General features: G+C 37.8%; 1 protein-coding gene across 1 annotated transcript in view; it reads left to right on the plus strand.

The window, feature by feature from the left end:
* ehd4 (EH-domain containing 4) overlaps window positions 1–21,127 on the plus strand; it is a 48,647-nt gene that overhangs the window by 17,024 nt on the left and 10,496 nt on the right. The window contains 5 exon segments of the mRNA XM_030127100.1: window positions 16,340–16,464; window positions 16,467–16,516; window positions 16,616–16,723; window positions 16,725–16,738; window positions 20,569–20,680. Coding sequence (XP_029982960.1) covers window positions 16,340–16,464; window positions 16,467–16,516; window positions 16,616–16,723; window positions 16,725–16,738; window positions 20,569–20,680 — 409 coding nt within the window.

Below are 21,127 nucleotides of genomic sequence, written 5' to 3' on the forward strand. Positions count from 1 at the left end.
TAGATTAGATTAGATTAGATTAAAGTAGATTAGATTAGATTAAAGTAGATTAGATTAGATTAAACTGGATTAGATTAGACTAGACTAGATTAGACTAGATGTGATTACATTAGATTAGATTAAACTAGATTACATTAGACTAGATGGGGCGACACGGTGGTGCAGTGGATAGCACTGGTGTCTCACAGACAGAAGGTCCTGGGTTTGATTCCAACGCCAGTCCGTGGGGGTGGGACCTTTCTGTGTGGAGTTTGCATGTTCTGCCCATGTCTGTGTGGGTTCTCCCCGGGTACTCTGGCTCCTCCCACCATCCAAAGACATGCACTGATAGGTTAACTGTTAATCTAAATTGCTCATAGGTGTGAATGTGACAGTGGTTGTTTGTCTCTACATGTTCAGTCTGTGATGGGCTGGTCACATGTCCAGGGTGTACCCCGCCTTCGCCCGTAAGTAGCTGGGATAGGTTCCAAGTGACCCCATGACCCTAGTGAGGATGAAGCGGGTTCAGAAAATGAATGAATGAATGAATGAATGAACAAACTACACTGGGTTAAACTAGATTAGATTAAATTCGACTAGATTAAACTAGATTAGATTAAATTCGACTAGATTAAACTAGATTAGATTAAATGACATTTCTGTCATTTATTGCCCTTTTTATCATTTATGTCGTTAATATGGATTTATTCTGTACCTATTATTACATTTGGGATGTAAAGGTTGTACTGGTGTCAAGTAAATGAAAATGTCCCTAGAGCTGTAAACATGTGCAGACCTGCTCTGGGGATGGTTCTGATGGTTCTGCATGGTTCTGATGGTTCTGATGGTTTTTGTAATGAACAGTGGGTCGTATGGCAGCGTTTTCCTTCACCTCCTGACCACAGCTGTGTTTTCTCTCACTTCCTGTTTGGTCTGTGAATCTGTTTCCTGTGAAATGGATCAGAGCAGGTTTTATCACAACGTCAGGGTTTGAAAAGCAGATCTGAAACCAGGGAAACGTCTGTCAAGGAGTTTTAACCCATGAAAGTCACCACTGGTCAAACATCTGCACATACGACAGCAGGATCCACCTACAACAGGCTCGACTTATTATGGTCTGGAGGGAGTTTACAGCTAATTTAGTCAAAGGAGCTGTTAGTGTTTTAACGAACTAACCTTCACATGTAAGAGTTTAAATCCTGCAAATGTTCATCAGTATTGAAACCGTTAAAACCACTGGACCCTGGTCTCATACTGGACCAGAGTTACCCCCCCTCAGGTTCTTCACCTGTGGGTCATGTGTTTGAACATGGTGGTCCTTCAGGTTCTTCACCTGTGGATCATGTGTTTGAACATGGTGGTCCTTCAGGTTCTTCACCTGTGGATCATGTGTTTGAACATGGTGGTCCTTCAGGTTCTTCACCTGTGGGTTATGTGTTTGAACATGGTGGTCCTTCAGGTTCTTCACCTGTGGGTCATGTGTTTGAACATGGTGGTCCTTCAGGTTCTTCACCTGTGGGTCATGTGTTTGAACATGGTGGTCCTTCAGGTTCTTCACCTGTGGGTCATGTGTGTGAACATGGTGGTCCTTCAGGTTCTTCACCTGTGGGTCATGTGTGTGAACATGGTGGTCCTTCAGGTTCTTCACCTGTGGGTCATGTGTTGCTGAACCTCAGCCCTGGGCTTTCTCCTGCTGTTGCACTGGGTTGAATCAGAGGATGACAGCATCAGCTGGAGGTGGAGGATTAGAGGGAGGGGCCACAGGAAGTGGCGCTGGGGCGTTCCCTCCATCTGGAAGCATTTAGAGTCACTCAGCTGAGGCCAAATCCTCCTGAAGACGGCGACTGGGGGGCGGCGGCCAGTGATGATGCAACACAACAGAGTCAGAGAGAGAGGCAGAGGCTGACGTCAGGACAACCGAACAATTACACGACGACAGTGAGAGGTTTGAAGAGTAATGAAGAGTTAATGAGCAGTTAATGAACAGTTAATGAAGAGTTAATGAACAGTTAATGAAGAATTAATGAGCAGTTAATGAACACTTAATGAGCGGTTAATGAACACTTAATGAGCAGTTAATGAACACTTAATGAGCAGTTAATGAACACTTAGTGAGCGGTTAATGAACAGTTAATGAACAGTTAATGAACAGGTGTCACTGTGGTCTGGGGGGTTTATCTGGACCATTTAATACTCTGGGTCACAGTCAGACCATATGACCTCAGATAAAATAACAACATACAAACCTGCAAATGATGACGACTCTGATGCACTATGCTCCCGCAGCCCCACCCCTTTAGTCCAAATATGGTGACTAATTGACTTTTTTTCTTTTATTTTTTTTTTAATCATCCCTTGTACTATTTATGATGCAGTTTCTTTAAAATAAATTAGTATTATTGTTTATTATTTTTAATACTGTCAATTTTTTAAATTCCTTTTTGTTTATTTATGTTAAACATTGTTGATAATATGATTACTAGCGGCATTGTACCCATGGTGCCATTGTACGATAGCAATGAGAGGTTAGAATCACCCAGCATATCTCACAACATTTGAATACGGACACAAAAGTGTGCCTAGTAGATAGTCAGTAATTTTTCTAGTCATCTGGTGAGTTTTGCGGCCATCGGCCTGTGAAGGCAGAGGAAAATCCACACAGACGCCCTCCTGTGCTGCAACATTGATCGGACAGACACGGAACGTGCATTATAGTAGGATTTTTTTTTTTTGATTTAAAAAAATTGCTCATTTTCTTCATTTGTTGGTTATTTTTGGTCATGTTTTTGATTTCTTTCATTGTTTTACTCATTTTTGATCATTTTAGTTTATATGAACATGATAAATTGATTTTATTAAATATCCATGTAGGTCAAGTTACTTTAATTGGATTTTCACTCAAATGGAAGTCCGTCAGCTGAAACAACAGAAGGACTGATTTCAATCAATAGGAAAATGACGGAGCCAAATTTCACAGACACAAAGGTAGTTTAGCACAGACGCAAACCTGCCTGCCCCCCCCCCCGACCGATGCACAAATGAACGTCTTAAATCAGGGCTGCCAAACTCATTTTAGTTCAGTTCCACATTCAGCCAAATTTCATCTGCAGTGGGCCGAAACCAGTAAAATAATAACACAATAATATATAAATAATGTCAACTCCAAACTTTCCTCTATGTTTTAGAGTGAAAAAAGTAAAATTTTGTGATGAAAATGTTTACATCTACCAACTATCCTTTAAAACAATGTGAATAACATGAACAAACTGACATTTCTTAGGAAAACTAAGTACAATTTTAACAATATTCTGTCTCAGTTTAGCATTTAAACGTGCAAATTACAACTTACAGATCACAGTGGATCTGGATACACAATGTGGATTGTGGATACACAAAACATTTAATAGCAGGCAGAATATTGTTAACATTACCCTTCAGACATTTTAAAATGTTTATATTTGTTGAGGTTACTCATGTTTTTGTGAAATGTTAGTTTGTTTTGGTGTAAATACAGTAAAATTACATGAAAATGTTTACATTTACAAGGACAGAAAATTGGAATTGTGAGTATTTATAGGTTATTCTGATAGTATTTTACTGATCCGACCCACTGGAGATTAAATTGGTCTGTATGTGGAACCTGAACTAAAAGGATTCATGTCTTCAGTGTAATTTTTCATTTCACACATTCATCCCAGGGGCCAGACTGGACCCTTTGGCGGGCTGGATTTGGCCCCTGGGCCGCATGTTTGACACCTGTGTCTTAAACGCATCATTCACAGATGGGTGTGGTTCTATACAGTTGACAAGTCCATGCCTCTTCCTTCTCTGGCTCCGCCCCCTGACACTGCGACCACACATCAAATATATTTTTTCTGACTAAAATCCCAAACTGTCACTGCGTCATAGATGGATAATCAAACTGAACACCACCCATTAAAGGCCGATCGATCAGTCTATTGATCTGACTGATGACGCTCAGCCCCGTTCCTCCAGCGTCTGCTCAGAAAACTAACATCTGAGCCGAAAGTTGGCGACTGCGACTCTGACCAGATGTGGGAAAAGAAAACAGATCCCAGATCAGCCTGGGCCTGGACCCACTCCATGGACTGGGTTTACGGCAGTGGGGAGGGTCAGCGCTCACACTGGGTGGGTTTTTCGAAACGTGACTTTGCACATTTGGCAGAGGGCGGTGGGTGGAGGCGGTGGGCGGGGCCACCGTTTACCCGCTGGCATCACATCAGCTCGGCTCCCAAACCTCCTTTAACGTTCTCCTGGTGCCAACGTTGACGCAGCATCAGGAGGAGACGTTCCAGACGCAGCTGAACCGAGTCCAGCATCCCAGACCAGGACTGTGCAGGCTTTGGTCTAAACCAGGGCCCGTGGACCAAAACCGGCCGCCAAAGGGTCGGAAACGGCCCAAAGCGAAACAGTTACACTGAAAATACCAGGCCTGCTCACATCTGGACAGTCCTGTGGTCCACTTATTATGTTCGGATCAAATGCAGACTATTTTTTTTGTTGGGTCAGCTCGTATTCTCAGTGCACTTTTTGCTCCTGGACCAAAATGTGTAAACAGAACCACGCACCAAGGTTTGAATTTTTCATTATAGTTTAGTTGTATTTAGTTTTGACCTTTGTTTTCTCTAATTCAGTTAGTTTTAATTAGTTTTTAGAGCAGGTTTGCTAGTTTTTATTAGTTTTTGTTATTTTCTAAATGCTTAGTTTTAGTTTAGTTTAGTTTTAGTTTTTTTTTTTATATCTTTTCTCTTCTTCTCCGTCGTATTCAAATAAATCCCAGACAGGACTCTGCTGCTTTCTCCCAACTTTAGTCTCCATGTTTCCAGGTAGAGTGGGGACCAGAAGACGACTGGAAACCACAAGTGACAGACTGTCAAGTGTCGTATGGTGCTGCTAGCTAAAATTGCTAGAGCGAAATAAATCGCTTTCGTATCAATCTGACATTGACAAAGACGAAAACGAAGGGAATTTTATCCATAATTTTTATCCGTTTTAGTTAGTTTTATAAACACACAACACAGTTTCAATTAGTTATCGTTTTTTTCTTTTAATTATAGTTTTTATTTATTTCAGTTGACGAAAATGTTTTTTCAATTCTAGTTTTTGTCATTTCATTAGTTTTCGTTAACGATAATAACCTTGGTCCTATGTGACCATGGACCAAATGTCAATGACACATTCCATCTCCTCATTGGTCCTCGTCTGTCCTGGGCTCATATCTGCTGCTCTTAGCTCTGACTACCCATGAGGCTCAGCTCCTTCCAGTTTTGTTGATTACCCACAATGCCACACGACTACGGGGGCTCATAAAGCACAAAAAGGCACATGGTTCATTGGTTTGTTTCAGCTCGAGGCCGGTTCTGCTCACATTAGGCCTGTGTATCGGCAAGAATCTGGCGATACGATACAAATCACAATACTAGGATCATGATACGATATATCATGATATATCATGATACTGCTGAAAAGACCATTTTTAAATTGGTTTTGTTTCTTTTTTTAAAACATTATTTCCTTGAAGAATTGAATTACACCGGAAATCTGCACAAATACTAAACACATTTTTATTTGATCACAACAGGATCTAACGCTATATCACAAAATATTTCTCTGTTCAAACTGAAATTCTGTTTTACAGACATAACAGTTTTAGATCCTGTTCAAATGTTCATATTCTATTAGTTCACGACTAACATCATAATATTGTTTTTGTGCGATCTCAACAAAGGAACTACCATCTGCCTCTCAGACAGTAAAAAGTGCTTTTAGTATGCTTCAAATAACCATTATTTAATAAAACAGTGTTAAATAATAATAAATAAAATATAAAAAATAAAGAAAAACAAAAAACAAAAATGAACCTCCGCTATATTTACATTTGAATAAATACCTAAAAATATCAATACAGTACTTTTTAATATCGATACAGTATCGTGAGATAAAATATCGTGATATATTGCAGAACTATTTTCTTACAGCCCTAGTTCACACCAGAGGTGAACCGCCTCCAATCAGAGTTCACATGTTTGTATTGACGCCAAAAAAAAAAAAAAAAGTCCAGACTTTCTGAGAAAACGAACTCTGGTCTGTTTTAAACGAACAAATGAAGTCGATCTGAATAAACCCATTAACAGTCAGTGGTGTCGAACTGGTTTTAGTTCAGGTTCCACATTCAGACCAATATGATCTGAAGTAAAATAACATAAATAACTTATAAATAATGACAACTACAACCTTTATTCTTGCTTTAAAATGAAAATATTTGCATTTACAAACTATCCTTTCACAAAAAATGTGAATAACCTGAAATATCTGAGTATAAATCAGTATAACTGTTCCAGTATTCTGCTGTTAAGTGTTTAATATTTGTAGGTCCACTTTCATCTGTATGTTGTCTTAATAATAAAGATGGAATTATTTACTTATTCTACTTATTTTTCTTCGTAAATTTCCAGTTCAGTTTATTCACATTTTCATAAAAAGTAATTGAACTTTTTTTCAAACATAGAGAACAGTTTTCTTCATTCTTCTTCCTGTTTTTCATCCTGTGTCTACATTTCAGTTTTATTTCATCCTCATTCATCTTCTTCTTTTTCTTCACTTCCTTCCTTCTCTTTCCTCTCGTCTACGTTTCTTTTCTCATGTTTACTTTTCATTTTTCTTCAGTTTTCTTTTCCGTCACGTCTTTGTCCTGGTTCTGCTTTCTTTTATTTCACTTCTCATATATCTTCATTTATCTTCGTTCCTTCTCCATTTTCTTCTCATTACTTTTTTGTCTTTCATCACTTGGATTCGTTTCTTTCACTTGGACGTCTTTCTGTTCCTGTTGCTTTTTCCTCCAGAATTTAAGAAAGATTTCATTCTGGTGCATTTTATTCTGTCCTGTTGCAGATTTTTTTCTCCTCTTCCTCCTCCTCTCTTTTTTTCCTCTCCTCCCCTTCTTCCTTCTTCTCTCATTCTAATCCTCCTTCTCCTCCTCTTCCTTCCTCTTCTCTTTTTCTTTCCTCCTCCTCCTTTTTCTCCCTTCCTTTTTTCCTTCTCCTCTCCTCATTCTCTTCCTCCTTCTCCTCCTATCCTTCTCTTCCTCCTTTCTTCCACTCCTCCTTCCTCCCTCTCTTCTCCTTCTCCTCCTTTCTTCTTCTTTCTCCTCCTCCTCCTCCTCCCTCCTCCCCTCCTTCCTCTCCTCCTCCTCTCCTCCTCTCTCCTTCCTTCTCCTTCTCGTGGGATTTCCACTCTTCCAGTGAGTCATTTCTGGACTCCTGCCCTCCTCAGATTCTTCAGTCGTCCTCGTGGGCTTCAGTCCAGTCGTCCCGCCCTTCGGTCGTCTTAGGCCACACCCACTCCAGTGCGGTCCCATACTGGTTCTGGTTTCACTGGTCTGCTTCATCAACAGTCTGTCATGATCCAAGAGAAACAAACCCAGTGACCTCCAGAACCTGACATCACTGCTGAGCTCTGTGTTCTACAGGGACGGTTCTGATCCGATCTCCATGTGTTTAATGTCCGTGAACTGGTCTTTAACGTCTGTTCTGTAAATATTCAAAATAAACCCGACTGGATGAAGGTAAAACCGACTGAAAACATCCTGCAGAGTCTCACCTGAAGGTAGAACACCTACGTGAACATGTTCAGTGACTGAAACATCACTTTAGCTTTAGTAGAACATGTGGTTCCTGGTTCTAGTTCAGTCCGTTTTCTATCAGCATCACATTTATTTAATAATTAACCTTTATTTAACCGGGAAAAAAAATCATGGAGGATAAAAATTTGTTGTCCTGGAACAGACGGCAGCAGCAAAAGTTACAGAAAATACGGATTTCATCCACACACCTACACTAAAAGCATATATAAAACACTAAAAGCATATATAAAACACTAAAAGCATATATAAAACATCCACTGTAAGCCCGGACTTTGTATTTACTAAAATACTTTAATTACAATATACTTAAATGATTTCAGTTTTATTCCATTACTATAAAATGTTCAGTATATTCTTCTAATTTTTAGACATAGTGGAAAGTATGAAACAGTGGAAGTTGAATGGACTTAAATCCCTCGGTTTTAGTCCTGACCACACCTTTTTATCTGTGCATTGCATTGTGGGTATTGGGCATGTTGTTGTAAATGTGTTCTTTTTCTGTGCAGGCGTTCAGCGGGGTTGTGCTGTCAGTGTTCATTTGGACTAAATGTGTGTATGTCAGTGTTTATTGTCCTTTTTGTGTTTGCTTTTGTATTTGTGTAGAGCTGCACCATGAGTCAGAGCCATAAGAAGGACTATGGATTTACTGTTCACTGATGTTTGTTCTCTAGCAATAAAATAGTTATGTCTTGCCAAATTAAAAGCATTTCCTGTGCTGACAAATTGCAGTGAGCTAACTTCCTGCCTAACTTCCATCCACGCTACAATATAGTATGTTGAATAATTATACAAAGTAATTAATATTGCAAAAGATTTTAATTTAAATCACCTTGGAATTGAGTCCAATGAACTGATATTCAGTCTAATGATTATACAAAACGATTGACATTGCAACAAATTTTAAGTTAAATTCACTTGGCATTTAGTGTGTTGTACTTAAAAGAGCAATTCCATTCAAATCAAGCATTTAAGTTCAATACACTCAAGTTTTCATTACTCATTACTTACATTTTTAAAGGCAACAAGTTACCACAGATTTTTGAAGTAAACTCAAATTATCCAGTCTTACAGTGTCATCAAAGTCAGTTTTAGTTTAGTGTTTTATGGTTGTTTAGTTTAATGTTCTAAAACCACTAAAAACACTAAACTAAAACCATACATAAAACACTAAACTAAAACTATACATAAAACACTAAACTAAAACTATACATATAAGACACCATCAATAATTTAAAAGGTACTAAAACTATATCAACAATGTTCCTTAAAAGCATGTCAAAGCAGAACCCAGTTCAGTTCAAACATCCACATTTATCCATTTTCCATTCATTTTAAATACCTTCGTCAAACATTGTCTAATTCAGCTCAACCTCAGTTCCATTTACTTAATTTATCACACTTTTATTCTACAAGAAAAATTCCTGTAAAAATGTCCTGTTCTTCACTGTGTAACTGAGACAGAACCTTTACGAAGTAGAAGTTTTATTTAGTTCTACTTCTGTTCCCCCTCACGTCTCATTTTTTCTTCTGGAATTTGAAGAGGGAATTCTGTTCTGTATGATTTGGACTGACTTTGTTCTTTTTCTGTTCGGTTTTATTCTGTCCCCCCCCCACCCCTCCGGTTTCTTCTTCTGGGATTTGACTTCTATTCTATATGATTTTCTTCCATTCTGCTCCGTTCTCTTCCTGTTTTTAGATGTTTTAGAGGTGATTGTTGTCATTTATTGGTTAATGGATCAAACACGTTGACTGTGGAGCCTCGTAACATCCAAATAAAACCTATGAAGAACAACTGAAAAGATCAGAAAATACACTCATTATTATTACTAGCGGCGTTGTACTCGTAGTGCCATTGTACGATAGCGCCCTCCCGTGCTGCAACAGCGGCATTGCACCCGTACGTCCTCCTGTGCTGCAACATCGGAACAAACATCCGGTCACATGTCGGACACAGAAACGTCTATTATTATTATTATTATTATTATTATTATTATTATTATTATTATTATATAAAGTAACGCAAAGTCTGGGACCAGATGATTCTCACAACAATAACAACTAATGTAAAACTAGCATCTTGTGGAATAAGTTAAGAATAAAAAAAATAAGGTATTTAATGACGACAAACAGGGTTGATTCATTATTAAGTAATTATTACTGATGATGTTTAGATGTAACGGAGAGAAATTAAAAGTAATATTAGCACATTGTGTTTCTTAATATGATAAATTTGCAGTGCATGTCTGGGATTGTAGTCCACCAGCTGTTGTTATTGATATTTTGGTTGAACGAGGTATTTGTGCACTGATTCATATAAACTGATCAGTTTGATTGATTAAACTGGATCAGTAGAACGTGGTCTTCACAACAGCCACTGGATATATTGGGATTTTCAGCTGGATTTGGTCACCTCCAAGTGAAAATAATGGTGAAATAATGATGAAATAATGAAATAGAAATTGCAACTACAATCTCCCAGATATTTACAGAATATTCATTCTCAATTCCAGATTTATTGATTGTATATTTCTGTCCAGTTCAACACTTATTCAGGGAAAAATATGTAAATACTTAAATAATTAGAGTCCCACAAACAGTAATGTTGGACATTTTTGTTTTTCTGTTAAAACTTAGCATTTTCCTATGAACCTTGTCTGGTATCAGTTGTTTGTGATACGCATTAGCTCCATGACGGTATGTTTGTTGGTGAAATGCATATCGGAGCTGTAGTCTGTAACTAGGGATGTATATGATATGAAAATTTCATATCACGATTAGTGGTGACCAAATGATTCACGGTTATCGTTGTTTATCACAGAATTATGGAAATTGTGCTCAAAATGTTCAAAAAGCACTAATACACACATGAAATAATTAATCAAGTTGTATTTACAAAAACTAATAATAATAAAATAAAATAAAATAATTGGCACAATGTACCTTCTGTTGGCAGAAACATTTAAATATTAACCCTTAGTGGTCTGAGCCTATTTTGTCTGTTTTTCAGTCCTTTTGATTTTGCCTTTATATACTATAGAAACAAATGTTTACTATACCCATGTTTGGTATCTGTTTTTTCAGCACAACTTCATCTATATCATCTGTCTATTATTTTTTCACTTTAACCTACTATAAAAACATAAAAGGCCAGAAAACACACACACACAAAAAAAAAAAAAAAAATCCGATTGGAAAAATGTATATAATTTATTGCATAAATAACACACAGATGTTTAATGAACCTTTTCAAAGACTTTAAAAGTGAATATTGGTTCCAAATATTAGGTAAATAAAATTAAAATTGTAATAAATTAAAACTATACTCAAATATTTGACATAAAAGCATATCTTTACATAGGGTTTTTTCCTCTAAAAGTGCGATAATCAAACACAGTTATCATGATAATTAGATTTAAAACGGTAATACTAACCGTGCTGCAGTTTTACTCACGAGTTTATCGTTATACCAGCTAATCGTTACATCCCTGTCTGTAACCCATTTGTCCTTTTGTATTTGGTTTCAGCGAGTGTTTATTTCTCTGTATTGTTCCTGAAACGCCTGTGCAGTTGTGAATGGACTTTTGTGAAGCCGGAGCTGAACCTGTGGATCTGGTTTGAGTTTAGTTTATATCCTTCGTCGTCCCACAGGGAGGTTTGTCTGGGTGTTAGAGCTTCATGCAGCTGCAGTGGCAGGAACACACAACAAACGCACAACACCACACACTAATAAATACATACAACAACAGTAGATGGTTGTTGTAAAGGACATGAAGGATATTAATAAAAAGTGCAAACTGTTGAAGTGTTGGACACGCAGTGACGTCTGTGGAGGATGGATGTCTTTGTTTTCTGAGTAAACGTGCTCTGCTTTTATGAGCTGCTCCGTTGTTCAACCCTCTGTTTCTGCTGTGTAAAGTGATCTGGTGGAGCTGTGGCAGTTTGGGTGTGGTTCCTAAAACTGGGTGACAATCGGCCCCGAACTGGAAACGAAACACACACAAAGGCTTTCAACTGAAACCACAACATTTGTCCTGCAACCAGAAAACAGAGTGACTGTAGATTTCGATCTGTGACTGGGTTCTGTTACTGACTGGAATATTCCTCCATGTGCATCTAAAATAACTCCCTGGAAGATCTAGTATGTAACACAAACTGATGGTATTGTCAGCGTCTCTGTTTAGAGCCGTTCCAGATCACACATGCAGATTAGAGCCTTGGTTCTGCTGTCACTCACACACGATGCTCCCGGTGTCGGTCACCTGTCGCCTGTAGCTCCGCCCTCAACACCTGTGTGAGCTGCAGTCTGCACAGTGTACACAACCCATTATATACACACAACAGCCAGTGTACCGAACACACACTGACCCTGGATTCAACAAACACCTTCGGTCAACACATCTCAATCAACAAACTGGATCTGTCTCTACATGTGTGTCATGCCTGCGTTCCAGTCCACCTGTAACTCTGTTTTTCCATCCTTCTACCGGTGAAAATGCACTGGGGTGTCAGTCAAAACCTGTGACGTCCCACCGTGAACTCGTACTAGATCCATGTTCTCCCAGGTCCAAGTTGCTGACGTCACGTAGCAATGGCGCCCCCCCATGGATGTGGTATTTATGCAGATTGTTTATTAAAGCAAGGTATTGCTCTGATATTATTTATCTGCAAATGCTCTGCATAATCAGCAGCTGCTCTAGCGTTAGCTAGTTTTCAGTCCATGGAGTGTAAGAATAAACTAGAAGTACTCGGAGAGCGCAGACCTCCACCAAGGCAGATCAGTTATTTATTTGTATATTTGGATTCGTATTTGGTATTAATTTATTCTTGGCACTCCATGGGCTGAAAACTAGCTAACGCTAGAGGCAGCTGCTGATTATGCAGAGCCATTTGCAGATAAATAACGTCAGAGCAATACTTGTTTTTATAAACAATCTGCATAAACACCCATCCATGGGGGGGCGCCATGTGCTACGTGACGTCAGCACTTGGAACTGGAGAACATGGACTCTAGTACGAGTTCACGGGTGGGAAGTCCCAGGTTTGACTGACACCCAGTGCATTTCACCGGTAGAAGGATGGAAAAACAGGAGTTACGAGTGGACTGGAACGCAGCATTAGAGTCCAGACATTTTTTTCTATTAAAGTTAAGCTAATGCTAGCCGTCAAAAGCAAATATTGGTCTGAAGAACTAACATAAAAGATAATTGTCTTTCCTTACATTGAAAGAAGTAGTAAAAGACAATTTTTTTTTTTTGCAAGAGAAACAGTTAATTTGACATTTTGTACTTAAAGTGGTTGTCAAAAACCAAAGGTTCTGTTCTATGTGTTAGCTACTGTTTAATAGCTAATGGTAGCTAGTAAATTGTTAGTTTTGTAGCTAACATTAGTGAATTTTTACAAGAAATGATTAGATAACAATTGAAGCTCATTTTAGTATTTTATTACAGTTTATATAAATTTTCTTTAAACCCCTATAAATTGCTTCGAAACACTGGTGACAGGAAAGTGAGATTTCACAGATAGGTTCCATTTTTAATCTTCATCTCGCTAACACTAGCAAGCAAGTTAGCGCTGTTTGTTCCATAATAAAAAACATTAAAGGTATTTTGAAAACCTATAAAGCTTTACGGCTTTTGAAAAACATTCCTGACTGAAGCTCAGTTATTTGATTAATGAGAAGAAATTAGGCTAATTCTGGTGTTTCTTTAGCACCTGCCCCAGAAGAAAAACCTGTATTTATTGTTAACATAAGGGGTTTATCTGAATCATCTATTAATTGGGTTGCAAACCAAAGATAACATATATATAATTAAATGCAGAACACACTTTATTTCTAAATCCTGGTTTTCTGTCTTAATAACAGACATGTAACTGTGTTTGTTTGACGGGACAGACTCAGTTTGAAGGTTAAAGCTAATTAATGGTTACATCATTTTTCTGTGATGTTTAGTTGTGTGTTGGTGTGACGTGGTTCCCTCATGGAGATGATGCTGTCCACACTCACAACATCCCTGAGTTCCTGTGGCCATAACAAACACAAACACACACGGTTCTGGAGGCTGGTGTTCCCTGTCATGACTGACAGGACCCGTGTGTGACGGGGTTTCGTTTCCAGTCTTATGTAACCTCTGCTGTGGTCAGCGTTTTCAGTACGTTTTGCCTCACCGCTCCGCCCTGTTGTCTAAACATGGACACTTCTGTATACGGCTGTGTATTGGCAAGAATCTGGTGATACGATACAAATCGCAATACTAGGATCATGATACAATATATCACGATATATCATGATACTGTTAAAAAGGCAATTTTTTGTTTGTTTATTTTTTAACAAGATGATTTCCTGGAAGAATTGACAAATACTAAACACATTTTGTTTGATCCAACAGGATCTAATGCTATATCACAAAATGTTCCTGTGTTCAAACTGAAATTCTGTTTTACAGACATTACAGTTTAAGATCCTGTTCAAAGTTCATATTCTATTGTTCAGAAACTAACATCAGAACAGTATTTTGTGCAGTCCCAACAAAGGAACTACCATCTGCCTCTCAGACAGTAAAAAGTGCTTTTAGGATTATTCAAATAACCATTATTTAATAAAACAGTGTTAAATAATAATAAATAAGATGTAAACAATAAAGAAAACCAAAAAACAAAAATGAACCCTCCGCCTATCTGCATTTGAATAAATACCTAAAAATATCGATACAGTACTTTTTAATATCACTACAGTATTGTGAAATGAACTATTGCGATATATTGTAGAACCAATGTTTTCTTACATTCCTAATAATGATATAGATAATAATAATAATAATACTCAGACATTACATATTGCCTTTAAAATAAGATTTTTGGCCAGAATAGCCATGATTTAGACCCCCTATGGATGCCCAAGTCATCAACAAACATAAGGGTGAAGCTGTTTTTTACTTAAATGACATCAGATTTTTTTTAGCATTACCACACGGGGGGGGGGGGGGGGGGGGGTCCTATTAACTCAGATTTCATGAAAGCCAGAGGCAAAAATGATCAGCTCTGTGGCTTCAACTAGAATTACTTAAACTTCTTACATATTGTTGACATTAGTTGCATTAGTGGGGTGTGTATCGGCAAGAATCTGGTGATACGATACAAATCACAATACTAGGATCACGATATGATGTATTACGATATATCATGATACTGATAAAAAGGCAATTTTTTTGTTTGTTCATATTCTGTTAGTTCATAACTAACATCGTAACATTTATTTGTGCAGTTCCAACAAAGGAAATACCATCTGCCTCTCAGACAGCAAAAAGTGCTTTAGGATGCTTCAAATAACCAATATTTAATAAAACAGTGTTAAATAATAATAAATAACATAAAAAATGAACCTCCACAATATCTGCATTTGAATAAATACCTAAAAATGTCGATACAGTACTTTTTAATATTGATACAGTAGTTTGAAATGAAATATCGCAATATATTGCAGAACCGATATTTTCTAACACTCCTACTTCTGTGTCTAAACGTCTCCTCTGTGACGTCCAGAACCACAGACATGTGTCCCAGTGGGTCAACACTGACCAGGCTGGTTCCCTCTGCGTCAAAGTGTGACTTGATGAATTAATGATGTGTGAAGGTGTCGTCTCTGACAACAGGAGGAGCCAAAGCCGGCGTCAGGTTACAGCGTCAGGTTCATTTCCCATCAGGCCTCTGTGCTCGGTCCGGGTTGGTCCTGAATTTGTGAGACTGACCCATTCTGCTTTATGATGACGAATGGGTCTGATGTGTGGTGTAACTACAGGACGCCTGGTTACTTCACATGTTCCACTTCCTGTTTAAAGGGAAATGCCTTCGGTTGAACAATACGACTTCCTCCTCAGCGTTGGAGCGAGGACAGGGTTCACAGAGGAAACTGACATCAGGCGCCGCCATCAGTGGAAATGCATAAATATGACATTAACAAGGGATGAATGTCATGTTCCAAGGCTGAATGTGCACTGAAGCGTCTGTGGATGGAACCTTTGACTCTGGAACAGAAGCAGGATGTTCTGTTGACACTTTAGGAACCGGCTGTATTCACTTCACAACACGTGGAACATTCAACCATTCATCACATTTACTCTGTTTATGTTTTCATATTCAATACAAACAGCTGTAGATGGGCATCCCAAATGTGGTCATGCATTATTAGACCTACTGATGTAATACTACAATACCCATGATCCTCTCTGAGTCAATGTTGTCCCGAATTCAGGCTCAAAACGTGACAAATATGTGTCAATTTTCATGTGGATCAGTCTGACGATGAAACTTCAATGTCCTTCTGTCCTGGTTCTGATCTCTCTGTCCTGGTTCTGATGGTCTCTGTCCTTCTGTCCTGGTTCTGATGGTCTCGGTCTGTCCTGGTTCTGATCTCTCTGTCCTGGTTCTGATGGTCTCTGTTCCTTCTGTCCTGGTTTCTGATAGTCTCTGTCAGTCCTGGTTCTGATCTCTCTGTCCTAGTTCTGATAGTCTCTGTCCTGGTTCTGATCTCTCTGTCCTGGTTCTGGTAGTCTCTGTCCATTTGTCCTGGTTCTGATCATGCCTCTGCTTCTGTCCATGCTGGTTCTGATAGTCTCCGTCCTTCTATCCATCCTGGTTCTGATTTCTCTGTCCTTCTGTCCTGGTTCTGATTTGTCTGTTCCTCTGTCCGTCTGTCCAGGTTTACGACTTTGCCGAGGTTCTGCGCTGGTTCGGGGAACGCGTGCTCGGATTCATCCTCCTGTTCGACGCCCATAACTGGAACATTTCTGATGAGTTCTCCGAGGCGATCCGAGCCTTCAAAGGCCAGGCGACAAGATCCGAGTGGTCCTGAACAAGGCGGACCAGGTGGGAGCTGGGGCGGGGGGCAGGGTTGGGGCTTGGGCACAGTAAGCTCCACTCTGATTGGACAGGTGTTTGACCTCTGACCTCTCCCGTCCGCTCAGGTGGACAACGCAGCAGCTGATGAGGGTGTACGGCGCCCTTATGTGGTCGCTGGGTAAAGTCATCAAACACTCCAGAGGTGGTGAGGGTTACCTGGGCTCATTCTGGGCAAAACCCCTGCAGTAACACAGAGAACAGGTGAGAGCTGGGCACCAGGGGGCGGAGCCAAAGTGCACCTGGGTCAGAGATGGATGGTCTGAACACAGTGACCTTTGAACTCCTTCAGCCTCCATTCATTTACTCACAATAAGGACCTGACGACGAATCACAATGTGTTTATTCATTAATCTGGCTCCGACGGGACGTTTTCCTTTGTGTCGACATGTTTTCCAGTTATGTGCAACAGGTGAAGTAGGTTGTGTGTTACAGTCACATTAATGAGGGATTACAGAGGTTTGTACTAACCAAGGTTATAATAGTTTGGGATTTTTCATTTTAGTTTAGTTTTATTTAGTTTTGACTTTTTTTTCTCTAATTCAGTTAGTTTTAACTAGTTTTTAGAGCAGGTTTGATAGTTTTTATTGGTTTCCATTTTTTTCTAAATGCTTAGTTTTAGTTTAGTTTTAGTATTAATTTTAGTTTTGTCGTTTCTTTTCTTCTCCGTCATATTCAAATAAATCCCAGACAGGACTCTGCTGCTTTCTCCCAACTTTAGTCTCCATGTTTCCAGGTACAGTGGGGACCAGAAGACGACTGGAAACCACAAGTGACGGACCGTTAAATATCATATGGTGCCACTCGCTAAAATTGCTAGAGCGAAATAAATCAATTTCGTATCAATCCAACATTGACAAAGACAAAAACAAAGGGAATTTTATCCATAACTTTTATTCGTTTTAGTTAGTTTTGTAAACACCACAATACAGTTTCAGTTAGTTATCATTTTTTCTATTATAGTTTTTACTTATTTCAGTTAACAAAAGGTTTGTTACAATTCTAGTTTTTGGCATTTCGGTTAGTTTCTGTTAACGATAATAACCTTGGTACTAACATCTTAAATATGAAGAGCAGGGTGTCAAACATAGGGGGTGTAGACCAAAACTGGCCCGTCAAAGTGTCCAATCCGGCCCACGGGATGAAAAATCGGACTGAAAATATAACAGTTATTTATGTTCAGGTTCCACATTCAGATCAATATGATCTAAAGTGGATCAGAACCAGTAAAATAAGAACAGAATAACATATAAATAATAACAGCTCTAGATTTTTCTCTTTGTTTTCGCAAAAAAGGTAAATTTACAAACTATTCTTTCACAAAAAATGTGGAATAACCTGAACAAATATGAACAACCTGAATGTCTTAATAGAAATCAGTGTAATTGGCCAATATTCTGCCTGTTATTAAATGTTTTGTGTATTTGTAGATCCACTGTGGTCTGTAGGTTATAACGTACATGTGTAAATGATAAACTGAGGCAGAATATTAGTAAAATTGCACTTAATTTTCTTTAGAAAATTTCAGGTTGTTCATGTTATTCACATTCTTTTAAAGGACAGTTTCTACACGGAAACAATTTCTAAGGAATTTAATTTCTCGCTGTAAAAAATTGTAGAGAAAGGTGTGTGTTGTCAGTATTTATATTTTATTCTGTTCTTTATTTTACTGTTCTGGTCCAGTTCAGATCATACTGGTCTGAATGTGGAACTCTGAACTATGAGTTTAACGTTCCTACTAACGTTTCAAATGTTCAGATGGACTCTACTCTAGTTTTCATCCGGTTCATGGAGGTTTAGCTCATATTGGACTAAAACAATCCAAATATGCATTGTTTTGGTCTGTATAATTATATGCGTATATTTCCATGTGTCCACCGAATCTGGTTTTTAGAAAAACATTGATTTTCCTCCCGCTTTTTTTTCATCCACATTAAACTCCAGTTTGTGTCCCCTGCAAAAATGATCATTTCTGAAACTAGTAGAGATTTAGTTAAACTCTGTTTTTCTGTTCTTGTGTGTATGCAGGGTTAGATAGAATAGAATAGAATAGAATAGAATAGAATAGAATCACCTATTTATTGTCCCATTGTGCTTCCTCCAGTCCAGTATATTATAACAATAACAATACTCCAGAAAATTAGTAAAGAGCAAATGTGAAATTACAAAACTGCAAATAGGGTAATAAACATAATAATAGAATATAGAATTTTACAAAAGTAAAATAAGAATAGAACTAAAAGTTTGTATAAAAATAAACCAATGGTGCGAGGCACAACAAACCCCACCCCTCGCACGTATTTCACCCATTATAGTAATGGGGAGATTTTAATTTTTTTTAAACTTTATTTATAGAACTTTTCATTTAACAAGTATAACAATTATGATTTCAAGCAATGTATTCATAATACAGAGATTGGACACTGGGCATGATAAACAAACAGAACTCAAGGGAAAGAAAAAAAAAAGGCAATACAACAAGACAAGCATAATAACAGTCAAGACAGTGCATTCTGGTACCATTAATAAATAAATAAACAAAACAGATCAATAACAATATAAACACCTAAAATGTTTTTAAAGTTTCAGGCCAGGTAACATATTCACGCAGTGTAAAAGAGGCCCCCATATTTTGTAAAATTTATTGATAGAGTTGTTTAGGGTGTAAATAGGGAGATTTTTTAATAAAAAAAATCATTAAAATTTTAATTTTTGTTCTACTTTTCCCAAATGTAATCCCATCTCTTCTGGGTCCCTGGTAATCTATAAACCCAATTTGGGTATGGAATTCAACCAATAGTCTTGGTACTAAAGTGTTAACAAAGAAAACAAACTGAACCAAAGCCAAAACCCCTTACCTCCCCTTTGGGGGGAGTGGGGTAAAAATAGACATAAACATAAAAAAATAGACATAAACAGAGTTTAAGGATCCAAACATCACAGTACAAAACAAACACATCAATGTCATGTGACCTGTGTCTATTATAACTCTAACCACATGATGGCGCTGTACAGTACAGTGTATTTGTACAGGTTCATGTAGATGTAAACCATCTGGGGTGTACAATGTTATTATTGAAAATGGAAGAGGATAAATATCAGTTTATGTAAATAAATACTGAATACATGGAAACATGGACTGAATGAACATCTTTTATGTGTCAGTATTTCTGACAGAGACTGAAAAAGGCTTTTGTCCAACATCAGCCTTCTGTTCATCTGCTTAAAGGTGGAGAACGTTTCTTAAGTTTACATCTCTTATGTCCTTAAAGGAAAATATTCAGACAATATCTAAATTATGTATATATTCACTCTTTTATTAATTAATTAATTAATTAAAGAAGATGAACTTGTGTAAACATTACACAAAAGACATTAACATTAATGATGTTAAAATCATGTTATTTCAGGTTCCACATTCAGACCAATATTATAATATATATATATATATATATATATATATATATATATATATATATATATATAATATCCAACTTAACCAGTAGGATAATAGTGTAATAAACTATAAGTAATGACAACTCCAACTCTGTCTGTGTTTAGTCCAAAAATGAAAATGTTTATATTTACAAACTGTCCTTTAACAAAAACTGTCAATAACCTGAACAAACATGAACAACCTGAAATATCCTGAGAAGATAAAGTGTAATTTTAATAATATTCTGCCTCAGTTTATCATTCACACATGTACATTATAATGTACAGATCACAGTGGATCTACAAATACACAAAACATTCAATAACACGAACCAAAAATTAATACATTTAACTTTATGAACAACTTCTCAAGACTCAGCGTTTATTTACTCCTGAAACATCTTTTAGTATCAGTTGTCATTATTTACAGGTACACAGAACTTAACTGTGCATTATTTACTCATTATTTATAGGTTGTAATTTCCAGACTGTATGTGGCCCCTGTACTAAAAGGACTTGGAATTCTCTGCGTTAAAGCCTCAGTTTCCCACAGTTCTGTTGGTCATTGGTTAAACTAAACCCTGGTCTTGGTCTCGCAGGCGTCTGTTTGAGGCAGAGTCTCAGGACCTGTTCCGCGACATCCAGAGTCTGCCGAGGAACGCCGCTCTGCGTAAACTCAACGACCTCATCAAGAGGGCGCGACTGGCCAAGGTGAGACAGGAAATGAGACGCTTTCACCCAGATTAAGAGCTTTTATTTCAAGGAACTAAAATACGTGATGGAATGTGATCATGTGACCTCTGACCTCTGACCTGACCACACACAGACTCAGTTTTACTTTGAAGGAAATGAAACACACTTTTATTCAGAAGCAGAAAACTGAAGTGAGACTAAACCAATGCTGCCTTCACGTGCTGTGGGAATTATGGTAAATACTAGTTGTGAACTTAAATGAACACCTCCTCACATTGTATTTTCCACTGGAGAACTGGGATGAAAATGACCTTTGACCTTTTCAAAATGGCAGAGAGCAATGAGGGATCTATGGTCAATGATAAACAACACTTTTATTAACGTTCTGCTGATGATTTTACACATTTCTTGTATACACAACCTGCAAAAAAAAAAAAAAAAAAAAAAATTACAAAAAATGATGCG

The sequence above is a fragment of the Sphaeramia orbicularis genome, chromosome 22, assembly GCF_902148855.1.
Source record: "Sphaeramia orbicularis chromosome 22, fSphaOr1.1, whole genome shotgun sequence".
Classification (NCBI taxonomy): Eukaryota; Metazoa; Chordata; class Actinopteri; order Kurtiformes; family Apogonidae; genus Sphaeramia; species Sphaeramia orbicularis.